The 14,479-nt window shown below is 48.1% G+C and overlaps 3 protein-coding genes across 3 annotated transcripts; 1 reads left to right on the top strand and 2 right to left on the bottom strand.

Annotated features, from left to right (window-relative positions):
- Window positions 1–3,534: 3,534 nt before the first annotated feature.
- NGA_2056800 (oxidoreductase domain protein) lies at window positions 3,535–4,813 on the top strand. The gene has a single exon (XM_005856158.1). The coding sequence runs from the start codon at window positions 3,568–3,570 to the stop codon at window positions 4,741–4,743; it is 1,176 nt and encodes a 391-aa protein (XP_005856220.1). The 5' UTR covers window positions 3,535–3,567; the 3' UTR covers window positions 4,744–4,813.
- A 2,742-nt stretch (window positions 4,814–7,555) lies between these two features.
- Window positions 7,556–7,983, bottom strand: NGA_2120700 (methyltransferase type 12; the record flags this gene model as incomplete). The annotated part of the gene is made up of 1 exon (XM_005856161.1): window positions 7,556–7,983. A coding segment is annotated over one exon (428 nt), but the record flags the coding sequence as incomplete, so codon positions are not given.
- Window positions 7,984–8,528: 545 nt separating this feature from the next.
- NGA_2072400 (rrna-processing utp23-like protein) lies at window positions 8,529–9,388 on the bottom strand (the record flags this gene model as incomplete). The annotated part of the gene is made up of 1 exon (XM_005856159.1): window positions 8,529–9,388. A coding segment is annotated over one exon (794 nt), but the record flags the coding sequence as incomplete, so codon positions are not given.
- Window positions 9,389–14,479: the final 5,091 nt, after the last annotated feature.

The raw sequence follows: 14,479 nt of genomic DNA on the forward strand, positions 1-14,479 counted from the left end.
CCATCGAGCGCGAGTTATGCTTACGGAAATCTGGGCTGATGAGCTGAAACACGAAAAGATCGTAGTTAACTCCGTTCATCCAGGTTGGGTTGATACGCCTTTGCTTCGGTCGGCCGGCCCAATGCAGGGATTTTATAAGTAAGTAATGGAAGAGTCGCTGTATCATAGAAAAAACTCAAGTCATGACGTCGATTAAAGAATGTGAAAGATGAGTGTGGGATTTTCTGCTAGCAACCGAATTCTGCGCGAATCTCGTCGCTTGACGAGCAGACAAAATAAGCACTACATGGGAATTCATTCATAGATTGTCGAATGGCACGAAAGTTGAAGCGCGTGCTTTTCATAACCAATTCCTGCTCACAACATTTAACACACTATCTTTTAAGGCTCATGAGCAAACGTTTGCGATCGGAGTCTCAGGGTGCAGATACGATAGTTTGGTTGGCAGCTTCTGATAAGGGTGGAAAAAAGACAGGTAAATACTTCTTCGATCGCAAAGCAAGATGGACAAATCTTCCATTTGCGAATACGAAGCCGGAACGGAACGATTACGAAAACCTTATCGACTTTTGTAAACGTATTATTGGAGACAAGCATGATGCATCTATGAAAGAAAAGGGGTCGTGAACACCAGAGAGACATCTCTGCTTTGTGTGATTCAGTTCAACGGAAATTAATAACAAGACAATACACTTTAGATATATGCACCCTGAAACAACTTTTCTCGTAGCTCCAAGAGAATGAGTTGGACTTATTCTTAATGAAAGTGCCTGTTATCAGAACACAAAAACATGTAGTGGCGTTCAAAAATGTCACCCTCCTATGCGGCCAAATTCCACAAACTCCATCATCTTACTCCAACATTCTCATGAGTTTTCCATTTTCTGCTCACAAGAAGAGTTGAAAATGCTTAAAAAGGGGAAAAGCAAAGAAAAATCATTGGGGTTTTGATGGAGATGTTTCTTAAAAGGGTTTCATGACTAGGAAGACTGGTACGAAACTTGGAGATTGTTGATTTGGTCCTGTTTAAATTACTGGACAAGAAAGCATCTATGTCATTAAGATGTGGTCAAGACAGCATCCATATCATTAAGATGTGGTTAATAGCACTTTGCTCCCAAGGCATTTGAAAATTTACATGTCTGCTTCGCAGAGGACTACTACCAGTCGATCTCCTAAGAAATAGGTCAAAGTTTCCGGGGGAATCTTCAAACACTACAAAAATGAAATTGTGAGGTCTGTCTTGAAATATTTATGAGCAAAGCATTCTTGAGTCCACAATTATCTTTTTAAAAAATGTAGAGCTAGCGAGGCACTCCCCTTCCCGAAGAAGCTGGACCGATTGTTGGAGTGCGTACTTTGGTGCTTGAAGTGCTTGTTTTTTGACTTTGCGCGTGAAGACGGTTCTGATCATTGATGACTTGAAGAATATGAATTATATTCGTCTCAAGTACCATCCCGGCCATAATAATCTCGTCCAACACGTAGTGAACCTGGGAAAAATGTCATAATAATTGAATTTCGTAAAATTTCATTGGTAAAAGTACTAGGAGAAATACCTTGAATCGAAATCGCATACAATACAAACCTTGTCGCTATGAAAGATAAGATCCAGCTCGCAAACGTTTTCGAAGCATTTATCCAGAGCCTCCACGAAAACTAGGTGCAATGAATGGCCAGAATGAATAAAATTCGAAATAATTAAACACAATATCACTATCTCTTAAACATCAATAAGCTAATGGGCAAAAAGACGAATATGATTCTCGCATTTATGATTTCTATCGTTTGTCAAACCTTGTATGAGGTCGAGTATACCCAAGTCACTCTCTTGTTGATCGACGGCAAAGACAAAGTACAGGGTAGCGTAATGCCGGTATATTAGTTTGACGCCCTCGCCCCACTCGGGAATACTCCCATCAAGGTAGTTACAGAATGAGTCCGGCCGCTGTGCAACTTGCTGGAATACTTTGCGAATAACACTTTGTTGTGCTTCTTCACCAATCTGACATGATCAATTAAAAGGAGAAAGACAATCGCACAAAGAGCTTAGTCTGCGTCAGACGTGGGGCGCGTGCAACACAATTAAAATGTGTAGGCGTGCACAGGCACGGGGAAAGAGTTTACATACAAAAAAAAATACGAGCTTTTTATTGCTTTGACGTAGAAAATACATACCACACTTTGATACAATTTCACCAGTCGAGGACGCCCATGATTGTTTACAATTATCACACCTGTGAATGCAGGATGATGTTCTGGTTTGGTAAACTGCATGCGTACACCGAGATGCTAAATGCCTCGCATCACTTCATGGTAATCAGTAGCGAGCAGCCAGAATGCTGGACCGGAAAGCTCATCATATTGACTTCATATGTTCAATATTTCTGATATTCACCTTTTGAAGATTTGAACATGTAATTTTAAGTAGGGTACACGCCCTTTGTGATTCTACGTCCACGATACCGTTATCCCTTACAACCTTACCTCGAATCATATCACCGGAACCCTACACTTGCAGCCCTTATCCAATCCACTTCAGCGGGCTGTGATTTATCCTGATGTCGATGCGCAAAATATTCCTGAGCGAGGCGATATTTGGAAAAGAAAAGTGGGAAAATGCTTCGGGCAGTCAGTATCATCGAGGCCTGCCTGGCTTACTTCTGACTTGCTTGTTATGAACACCAAGACGAACGAGATAAACTTTGGTTGCGACCAAGAGCAAACAATGCAACTCATCTTATCGATTAGGTGGCAGACTCATACAATAAAAGATGATGGTACCCCGTTTGTCACGCCTTCAGACATGTATATGACGATTGAGGCCGTCGACGTGAGCGACGGGACGGCGACAGAGGAGCGTGCGGTGTAACCTCCTGGCTTCGTACACTACCTGCAGGATAGTGGTGCAGAGCGCTCTGTTACCGTATGTATGTGCGAGTCGGCGTAGGGAGAGCATCGATTCTCGTAATATATAGCTTAGATAATGGTATAATTTGCTCGTGCCCCTCACAATCTTCGTCTTTCAACTAAGGTCAATCGTGGGCATTCACCCGTGCGGGGGGGGGTAATGGCGTAGCCCACCCAAAAGTTGAAATGCTTTCGTAAAACTTACTTATTGATGAAAAATGATGCTGCTATATACTTGGGTATGATATTTTTGCGCCCAAACCTTTGGAGAAAATACTGAAATTAACACTTATCAAAGGGAGAGTCGATCGTGTGATCCGATCGGAACAGCACGTACGTACACGAGGAAGCATATGCATAAAAAGAAGTTTGAGCGAAGAAGGGTTCAAATCATACATAGGGAGCGGTTGAAATAGATGCGCTTATTCCATAAAAGGATTTTCAGTACTTGAGAAGGATGATTGCAGCAAATACGACGAGGCTGTATCACAAATGCCTCTTCAAAGTTCATCTCCTGGAGACGGACGTATCTCACTGATTCCCTCCATATAATCCCTTTTTATTGTCGAGCTTTAAAATTTCTGCCATTAACAACTTATCATTTCGCTGTCATATCCTATGTCTAGGGCGCCCATCTTATAGGTCTCGTGTCGGACAATGTCGATGACCTCTTCATTTTCCATTACCCCAACTAGTGACATATTAAATTGGGGAGTCATTGGATGTGGAGATGTTGTCGAAGGCAAGTCGGGCCCTGCTTTTTCCCGAATTCCAAGCTGCCGTCTTGTCGCTGTAATGCGCCGCAACAAAGCACTCGCCGAATCCTTCGCTCATCGTCACAATGTGGCATCCTTCTATACGGACGCACGGGAAATTCTTCGAGATTTAGACGTCGAAGCAATTTACTTGGCCACACCTCCAGGCACGCATAAAGACCTTGCACTGTTGTGCGCGGCTGCGGGAAAGCCGGTATTGGTCGAAAAGCCCATGGCTCGTTCTGCTGCTGAATGCCGCGCCATGTTATCTGAATTTCAGCATTCAGACTTGCCCTTGTTTGTCGCTTATTATCGTCGCCATCTCCCAAAATTTGAGCTCGTCAGAGATATTTTACAAAGCAAAAACAAACTAGGTCCCATTACGGAGATACGCGCATTTTGTGCGCGGCCATCTTCAGGATCTGACTGTGAGGAGTGGCGAGTGGACGCCTCGGTGGCCGGGGGGGGGCTCTTCCTTGATCTGGGAAGCCACATGCTGGATCTGTTGGACTGGTGGTTTGGGCCTTTACAGGATGTGAAAGGGCTCGCCGCCTCCACCAAAGGAAAGGGGTCCTCCTACGACTCCGCTTTGGATGAAGTTGAGACACACGTAGAAGATCAAGTGCGCATGCTCTTTCGTACAGGGTCTGGGGCCGTGGGAGTTGGCTCTTGGAATTTCTCGTCTCATTGCAGCGAGGACTATATCGAGATTATTGGGGCTGATGGTGGTGTTAAGTTCTCGGTATTCGATAACGGACCGGTCTTTCTGAAAAGACGGGGCTGTGGCGAGGAGGACGAAATCGAAGTCATCGACAACTTCGGCCCTGACTTCTCTCCCCATGTTCACCTTCCTCTTATCGCCGCAGTGACAGAAGACCTGCAGGATTGGAAAAGGGCACGGGAAGTGGCCCGGCAAGGTAGGAGTGTCATGAAGGAAATCTCCGAATGGAGGTGTCGCAGCACGGGGGCGTCGGCACTGCGCACGAGTGAAGTGATGGACACAGTATTAGCAGCGTATTACGGAGGGAGTCGAGATGACGCCTTTTGGGAGAGGCCTCAAAGTTGGAGCAAATCATAACCTTATAAGCAGAATCAGAAGTTTTAACGTAGGGTTGAGTAATGTAGAAAAAAAAACAAGAACGGTAACGTTATCTATTTTGTGCAGGTTGTTTAAGACTTGTAAAGTTATACGCTATGCCACTTTCATTACTTTGTTATGGGATTTCTTGTGTCCTCACCACAAAATTCCCAACGCCACGCGGCGCTCCTCATACGTTACAATCTCAAGTCCCTCATCTGCCTCAGCCCCCGAAGACGACACAAGCTCTTTCAGCTCGCTCACCTCCGGCGGTGGCCTTGTTATGTCATGGAAAACCACGTAGGCTTCATGCTTGCCTAAAGCCTTGATTTGGACGGAGCCAAGGGAAGAGAATGCCCGGCGCAACTGGTGATGCTGCAAGTGGGGCAAAGCACCGCTGCATCGCGTGCGCACGTGGAAGACACGAGTCCGGTCTGGAATTTGTTTGAAGTTCCGCAGCTCAAAGCTCTCAACGTCTGTGAGACGCATAAATACCTTATTGCTCCAATTCTCAGCGTACGCGAGGCTGGGCATGCTGCAAGGAGAAGAAAGAGGTGACGGAGACGTCCCACAGTCGCTAATATTCTCCGATAATTTTGCCTTTATCCTTCGCAAAAGGCTTGAAAATATCACGCCCGTCATGAAAGCATCGTGCCCCGCCTCATGCGCTGCTCCTGTAACCCCTTCAAGTGCTACCCTGCCCCCCCCCCTCTTTCCGATAGAGGCCCGCCAGATTTGTGTCGCCGTGCTCGTCGGTGACTCCCAGGGACTTTGCCAGCACCTTCGTATCATATATCGAGGGGAAAAAATGCTGGACTTTGGCTTTGAATCCCATGGCTGTGTCGGGTAAAGTGGGCTTCACGAAGTGCGTGTAGAGGAAGAGCAGGTCTAGGAAAAAATTGTGGCCTACTAGGGGGCGCCCTGAATCTTTAATCACTTTCAAAATGCGCATTGCACCTGCAGCCTCTTCAATATCTGTCAACGCTTGGGATTTCTTCGCTTGGACGCATTTGATTCGCTCCTCAGTGTCGACATAGCGGACTTGCAATTGCTCTAGATTGTAAGCCGAAAGAGATGTTGATGTCGGTCCCACCCCTGCTCCCGCCTCTGCGGCTGGTGGGTCGATAACTTCGAGCCACAGATTCGCCTTCCTTGGATGCCGCCCGATTGTGTTCTGTACCATCTTTTTTCTGAACCAGGATAGATTTTGCGGCAACAGGAATGGTTCCGCACCTGGCCCAAGCTTGTCCAGAGCCTCTTTGAGCTGCCTGTGGAGCTCCACCGTCTCCGCATCCGCATTGGGATCAAAATTACTTCGCGCGGGCTTCTTGCCTGCGTAAGCATTTGCCTTGAGGTCCCATTCTGCCTGGTCCTCCACCTGCTTGCGTAGACTGGCTTCTTGATCGATTGCCAAAAAAGGGACGCCGTCAACCCAAAGGTTGAAGTCAAGATTGTGAGACCGCAAGAAGCTGAGACTCGAAGCATCGCAGGAGAAGATGCGCTCGCTCTGGAGCTTGGATGGATATAGGTGAATGTTCCATGTGAATGCCTTGTAATCCTCTAGGGCCTTATCCCAAACAAAAGCTGACAGGCCCATTTGGACCAGCAGGTAGCGCTCAGCCACTCTCTTTTTTTTCAAGTAGCGCTCTTGGACAGTGTCGAAGTACTCGTCTCTCTCCTCCTGTCGATATCCCGTAAATTCGGTGTCGAGTGAGAAAAAAGCTGCTTCTTTCCCAATACTGCGAATTTTTTCCAGGACGTCCGGGAAAGAAAGGCGTGAAACCTCTTCGTATTGTGATTGCACAACTGCTCGACGAGGAGAAATGGAGTTACAGTGGCTGGATCGCCCGCATGGCAGTCCATTTATCACTGGTATAAATGAAAATACGTGATTTTGGTACATAGACGTGACGCCAGAGGAAGTGGCAAACCCTGATAATCCGAGGATAACCTGTAGAGCCCGGCATTTGTATGTCATGATCTTGTCTTGAAGCTACCTTGTTTTTGACGCCCTCCCAACCTATGATCGTGTACCCGGCCATATTTGAGTGTGTGGTTGAAGTTCAGAGCCATTGTCCAATCTTTTTTCATGCGGTAGAGATGTGAGTGTGGCGCGACGTGATGGTTTGCCACCGTGAGCAAAATAATAGCAGAGGGGAGGTTAAAATTCAGGTCCCCGGCAGCGGTAAAATGAAAGCACCGTCAAGCTTACTGAGTTTTGATGCAAGAATATTAAAGAAATGCTACATTGCATGGAAATTCTGAAGTAATTTATCATTTTATCAATCTTGAGGGCCAGTGCATTTCACAGTCTAGACGTGTTTGCGATACGTGTTTGCGATCTGCACTCCTCCATCGGTGCTTATATACTCTCGTTGCTGTGCGCATTACTGGCGACTTCAGTATTGCAAGGGTTGTATCCAAATGTTGCATCGATATTAACAAAAATTGCAATTCTCTTTGACAAGCGGAAGAGTTAAAAGTACATAAATTTCATTCATTATTTCTGGGACACGGTTTGAAGTGAGATCGAATAAGCTTCACTCATCGACAACTCATGAAGTCGCATCATAATCGCCGAGCCAAGTATGCCGACATGACGCGTCCATCTGGTAAAATTTGCGAGCAGTTTTCTACTGTCTCAAAGCCCATTCCCCCGGTTCCAAATACCTGAACGAGTTCCCCCGCGAGAAGCACCTTTTTCGGATCTTTCGGATGCTCATAAGCTACGCCGTCCTCTCTGGCCACAAACGACACAAACAACAAGAACCCACCACCAGGTCGCACCATCTCACCCAAGGAAGTGAGAAACTCTCTTTCGAAGAAGCGGATGGCGAGCACCAAGTCATACTTTCTTGTCTCGAAGGACGGAGAGGTCGAGGAAGAGTGCACGCGTGCGCCTCGGACAAGGGACGTTTCACATTCTATGAGATTAGACACGCCGTGTCTGCATGCTAGGCGCTGAACTCTATCTAGACATCGTGGTAGACGATCTACGCAACGCACGAGCCAACCTCGTCCTCGTTTCGCCAACCACACAGAATCCCGCCCAGCCCCACAGCCAACGTCACAACAAGTATAAAAGCTTTGTGATGAGGACACAAGATGGGTTTCAGCCAAGGACTCTTCCACAAAGTCGATATGAGACACTAAAAACGGGTTCGGTGTGTAAATTATACGTCGATCTTGCGGAGAAATTTGCCCGCTCGTCAGCAACCTTAAGGTCGCCGCAGATCTCCACAACACACTATTTTCTTCACTCTCATCCTCTACGAAAATGAAAGGTATGCAATGCCAATACCGGCTATCAAGCAACTTTACAGCATTTTCCCCCTCTTCCAAATTAGTCGCAACTATCGCCAGACCTACACTTGGCTCTGGAAGTTCAAAAAGTAGGTTTACAAGGTCATCGATAGGTAAATTGATGCTTGAGACCAGACGCCGCGCCTGAAAAGCTTCCTCTGAGCGAACATCGACCAGTCGGGGCCGATCTGCAAGCGGGAGTGCATGCCAGTCGTGGAGCGAATGACTGGGACTTGTAGCTATGCCGATCTGCGTTCTCTGACTGCAGCTGCCTGCGACGCCTACCTGGTCCTCTTCCTCCGCCATGATCTCAAGATCCGATCCAGGGCTACGATGAGATCCCTGTTGGGAGAGAAGAGTAAATCACGACGGTCAAGCGATGACGAAGCTCAATTTTAAATTGATCCGCACTTGGACATTTAACCTCACCGATGGACAGGCACTCTTTGCCCGAACCAAACAAACTAGAACTTCTCACAAGACCAAGGCGCGCGATTTCGTGTTACATTTGTACTTCGTAGTCATCAAGAATTCTGATTCAAGCACATTCACTCCTTCTCTAGGACAGGCTTTCCTTTTCTCCTCTGACGCGTCCGTTTTTTCGCACAACTAACGTGGCCTCCTCCTACTTCATTGCCCTTCTGGCCTCCCGTATATTTCTTGCTGCCAGGTTTGTCCTGTGGCACCCGCCTTTCCTTTTGAACTTTTGCCTTGTCAGATTTTTTCACTGAAAGCGGATTGGGACCTTTTGCTCTCTTTTTCAACCGTACTCTACTCTTTGTGAGAGCCTTCTGTTGCTGCTCGCTTGCTTGGGAACTACCTTGTGACAACACCGGCTTCTCCTTGTGTCGGAGGCTGGCTAGCAAACATCGTTCCTCCTCAGTCAATAGTCGGAATTTTTCTCCCTCTTGTTTCGCGGAGAAAAGACGAGAGCTTATTGAAGGTGCTTCCATTAAAAATACTGCCCGAGAAACGAAAAGAAGGGCGACGGATGGCACATGCCGAAGCCGTGCCTTCAGCTCCTGGTCCTGGGTGGCCACCATATACTTGTCAATGTTCTTCTCTCCCACCATGGTGCAAATGGCGGCTCCTGCGCTAACATAGTTTTTTCCACTGTCATCGTGATTGGTCTTTATGGTTGGGTTTGGTACCAAATCGCAGCAGCTTTGCACCCACTCATGTGCTGCCCTGAAGTCAGGACCCATGGCGGCCAACTCATCCAGCACAGCTTGAGGGGCGTAGCATGCAAGGTTTTCCACCAGAAGCATCTTCTTCAGACGATCTCTGATGTCAATTTTAACCTTTAGGGCCATGTGGATAAAATTTCCATCTACAAGGATCTAGGTAAAGACAAAAGAAGGCCTAAGGCAAGTCTGACGTTTTCAAAACCCAGTTAGCCTAGTGACATTGTCACATATTAGGGTTAGAGGGAGCGAAGTCCTCCAAAATGGCCACGAAATTGATAATAGTATTCAATAAATACCTTATATGGCGGAGTGATGCCGTACACGATGCGATAAAATCGCAGCCATTTCCGCATTTGCTTTGCCCGGTTTATTCGCATTGCTTACCAACGTAGTGGGATCGGGAAGAAAAAGCTGAGAGCTATACTCAACAAGCCCACGATTGAAAACCACGAGCATGGAGCAAGGAAGAACTGTGTAAGTGCACTTTTGTGGTGTACGGAGCGCTTGGTGGGAAGCTGAGGGGGGCGGGAGGTATGTTTCGGTTTGCTTGCCACACTCCACATTACTCGCTCCGAACTCACATCCGATAGTTGTTTGACTTTCTATCATATCCATTGCATGCGCTTCTAGCCTCCAACGTAAAAATTGATTTGAACGCAATAATAGTGTGCAACATGCAAGCAAAACAATGAGATGATATCTTCCCCGATTTCGATGGTACTATGACCTTCTTTATGATATCCCGTTTTGCAAGACAGCGTATCCACGTATGACACCACATTAAAAGAGTTATTGCACTTTTGAAATGAAGTTTTTCATCACATTGACCACAAAGAGGCGTGGCGGGGAAAAAGATGTCCCTGTGCATCCCAGACTCGCGTCCCGGAAGCTCTACACGTGCAAATAAAAGTAACCCCACCACGCGTGACAACATTGTTACGAATCAGCACAAGCCACTTTTAACTATCAAATTATTCTCTCAATGACTTCTTGTACTTGAAAATTTGTCGATAAAGGCATGTGTACTCTGAATCGTTGATATTTGACTTGCTCTGATGAGGGTTAAGGGAGCGCACGCGAAAGGTTTATCTTCTTAATGCCATTTCGCCATCTATTTTCTAACACCTCATACCATTCTACCCACTCTAGCATTGCATTGAAGCCTTCAAAGTCGTATCGAAGGTGGACTTCGTACGTTTTTCCTTTCACGCTATACCAAGAACCTTCTTCGCTTGCCTAAATTCCCATCCCGCGCAGACGCAGGGTTTTTAGTTCAACAAGATGAAAATTTCTCTTCTGGCGGAACGATATGATAACTCCGAGGCGAAGGCATTCGCAGGAATCTAGTATCTAGTAGCGGTAGGCTTCGGGCTTGAAGGGTCCTGAGACAGAAACACCAATGTACTCAGCCTGTTCGGTTGAGAGCTCAGTCAGCTCAACGCCAAGCGAGGCCAAGTGCAAGCGAGCTACTTTCTCGTCCAAAACCTTGGGCAGGACGTAGACTTTACCAGTGGCGTATTTGCCTGAGGTGCGCTCCTTCCACAACTCAAGCTGGGCCAGCGTTTGGTTCGTGAAGGAGGCGGACATGACGAAGGACGGGTGACCAGTGGCACATCCCAGGTTGAGAAGTCGACCCTCAGCTAAAACGATAACGCCGTGTCCGTCCGGAAAGACAAAACGGTCCACCTGAGGTTTGATATTTTCACGCTTGGCTACCTTCATCACGCCGTCCATGTCAATTTCATTGTCGAAGTGCCCGATGTTTCCAACAATAGCGTTGTTCTTCATCTTCGCCATGTCTTCAGCCATAATGATTCCTTTGTTGCCAGTGGTAGTGATGACAATGTCGATGTCTGCGATCACCGAGGACAGTCGGACGACGCGGAATCCCTCCATCGAGGCCTGCAACGCGCATATGGGGTCTACCTCCGTTACATAAACGATAGATCCAGCGGCTTTCATGGCTTGAGCGCATCCCTTTCCGACATCGCCGAATCCACAAATGACGACACGCTTGCCCGCGAGCATGACGTCCGTGGCGCGCATGATCCCGTCCGGAAGAGAGTGCTTGCAGCCGTACAAGTTGTCGAACTTTGATTTTGTGACTGAGTCATTGACGTTGATCGCCGGGAAGAGAAGTGTTTTATTCTTCTCCATCAGGTAGAGTCGGTGCACGCCGGTGGTGGTCTCCTCGGAAACCCCGTACATGCGAGCCGCTACCTTGTGCCACTTTTGGGGAGTCTTCGGCAGCTCTCGGGCGATCAACGCCAAAACAATCTTGAACTCAGCATTGTCGGTAGAGGCGGGATCGGGCAAAGTGCCGTCCTTGGCGTACAGCTCCTCTGCCTTGTATCCTTCATGTACCAGAAGGGTCATGTCCCCACCGTCGTCCACGATCAGGTCGGGTCCGTCACCCTTTCCGTCGTCAGTTGGCCACGTGATAGCGTTCATCGTGCACTCCCAATACTCCTCCAGGGATTCGCCTTTCCAGGCAAATACAGCCGCCGATTCATCGCGGGCGACCGCCGCCGCCGCGTGATCCTGGGTGGAGAAAATATTGCACGAGCACCATCGGATGTCCCCACCCATTGCTTTCAGTGTCTCGATCAGTACGGCAGTTTGGATCGTCATGTGAAGCGAGCCCGCAATACGCGCGCCCTTGAGCGCATCAGCGCCGTACTCTTCGCGACATGCCATGAGGCCGGGCATCTCTACCTCAGCGAGCTGAATTTCCTTGCGACCAAAATCCGCCAATGAGATGTCTGCCACGCGATAATCGCCCATAGACATGATTGAAAAGTGGTGTCGAAGAGATTGACAAGTTTGTGCGACTGTCGTGCAGGTGTGGAAATGGTAAAAGACGTGATGCGTTTTGGGTCAGAAAGAATCTCCTTCCCGGTGCAGGTATGACGGATATATGTTCTGTCTTTCGGAGTCGATCTCTACGACCACACAAGAAGGAGACAAGCAGCAAACGGCGAAAATGATCACGTGTTCCTGGGAAAATTCTTTGCAAAAACATAGAGTTATATGTTTGAGCGCACAAGAGATGTTGGAAAAGAAATCGAATTCATCGTCGTTGTTGTTCCTGCACAATTTCTGCGTCACGGGAGCCACTCGTTGCCCGCGTCGCCGAGACTCCAAGGCGAGCCAAGATACTGGAGTCATCCGGGTAGTCACCTATGGTTCTGTAGAACCTCCTGTTCAAAGTGCTCGACCCGTATGAAGTGCATGTTGAAATGAAATTTGAGATTCTACGTGGCATGCCTCAGTTTAACGTGCACGTACAAACGAAAAAGCAAGAAAAGTACGCACCCCACACATCCAACAAGACGTTCAATAGCATTTTGCGATATTCGTTCAAAAACCTATATTTTTAAGTTACAGATGTGCCTGCTGCGGTACGCTATGATCGGACGGAGTGTTCAGAGGATCCTCGCATTCGGGCAACATAGACATAGTCTCCTCTTTCCTTGCAGTGTGTACACACGAGTAGGTTTCTGTTTGCGGAGACTCTGTGCGCAGTACATGTGCAAACGCCCGTGCGACATAGTCAACATTATTCTCATTCAAACCAGAGAGCGAGATTCGGCCATTATCTAGCATATAGATGCTGTACTCCTTCTTCAAGGCTGCCACGTGCTCTTTCTTTAGGCCTGTGAATCCGAACATACCTCGTTGCCGCGCCATGTGCCCCCACTCTCCGGGGCAAGCGTGGCGCGTCAGAGCTTCCAAGAAAAGCTCTCGCATGTGTTGTATTCGTCCAGCCATTCGTTGAAGCTCTACTTGCCAGGCATCGAAGAGGGCAGGGTCACTCAGAATGAGCCCAGCAACGCGAGCGTAGTGAGAGGGGGGAGAGGAATACATAGGCCGAATGATGGCCTGAAACTGACTGATGAGGCTTTGTACTTCGAGCGGAGAGCTCACCACAGCGTGTAATGCACCAATCCGTTCCCCATACAGCCCCATATTCTTGGCGAATGAGCAGGCACAGAGGAGCTCGAGGCCTTGGGCCGCGAAAAATCGGACCGAGAAGGCGTCTTCCTCCAGGCTGCCGGACGTGTATCCTTGGTAGGCATTGTCAAAAAAGGGCAACAGATCCTTCTCCTTGCAAAGCTCAGCAAGCCTTTCCCAGTCTGATACCGAGGGATCAAAGCCCACAGGGTTGTGACCCGATGTATGCAGCAAGACAATCGCCCCCGGAGGAGCTGCCGACAGATCGGCACACATGCCCTCCGAGTCGAGACTGAGCCTAGCCGCATCGTAGTACCGATACTTCCTCACGTCCTCAAAGCCACTTTCCTGCAAGACTTTCAAGTGATTGCCCCAGGTGTGGCTCGGCAGGTAGACTACGGGGTCCGGGATCATGCGCCGAAGAAACTCGAAGCCTACTCGCAATGCTCCCGTTCCCGACAACGCCTGGACGGTGGCCACACAACCTGCAGCCATGACTGGATGCCCAGGTCCAAATAGAATTTTCTGGCTCGCCAGTCTGAAAGGCGCCCAGCCCTCGATAGGAACGTACTCATGATTGTAGGAGGTGTCAGCGACTACTCGGGCCTCCGCGGCTTTTACCACGTCCAGGACGTAGGGCTTACCCGAGCTGTCTCGATAGGCACCAACGCCCAAATCCACCTTGTGAGGATTGTTATCATTCTGTTCGAATGTTAGAAGATAACACAGAAGAAAGTTTAGAAAGCACAACCGATGCAAGAAAGTACCAAAGACAGGGGATCGGCTGCATTTCTTACCCTGATTTGACGGTTAAGATCGATGATTGTGTCCGCGGGCAACAGGGGCACTTTTTTAAAGCGCCCACCCATGCCTATCTTGGCCGCTGCTACACCACGATCAAGCTTAGAGAAAGCGCTGTTCGGACAAATGACATAAGGCAGATTCATCGTGAGCACGGTATGAAATTGAAAGATCTTGTCCATCGCGGAGACCGTAAAAATAGGCTTGTCATCAACATATAAACCATCGGGCTTTACTGATATAGTCGTACTGATATAATCGATTCTACATCAACTCTGATTATCAATGTAAATGATATGCACGATGCAGTAGCGGTGCGCACAGATACTTTTCGAAGAGCAGCTGCAAGAAAGGCCAGAAGCTATCCAGCGAGGGCCCTTGCCGGGAAAGCCTGAGCCCGTACCGCACATCACACATTCGGAGGGCACCCAACTATGACCAATGCCACATTCTAAAGCCAATGTTAAGCATGAGCGGGGACAGCAGGAATC

Source organism: Nannochloropsis gaditana, assembly GCF_000240725.1.
Source record: "Nannochloropsis gaditana CCMP526 unplaced genomic scaffold scaffold030, whole genome shotgun sequence".
Lineage (NCBI taxonomy): Eukaryota > Eustigmatophyceae > Eustigmatales > Monodopsidaceae > Microchloropsis > Microchloropsis gaditana.

Coding starts and splice junctions, on each gene's coding strand:
- NGA_2056800 (XM_005856158.1), top strand. CDS start 3,568: ATGTCGATGACCTCTTCATTTTCCATTACCCCAACTAGTGACATATTA.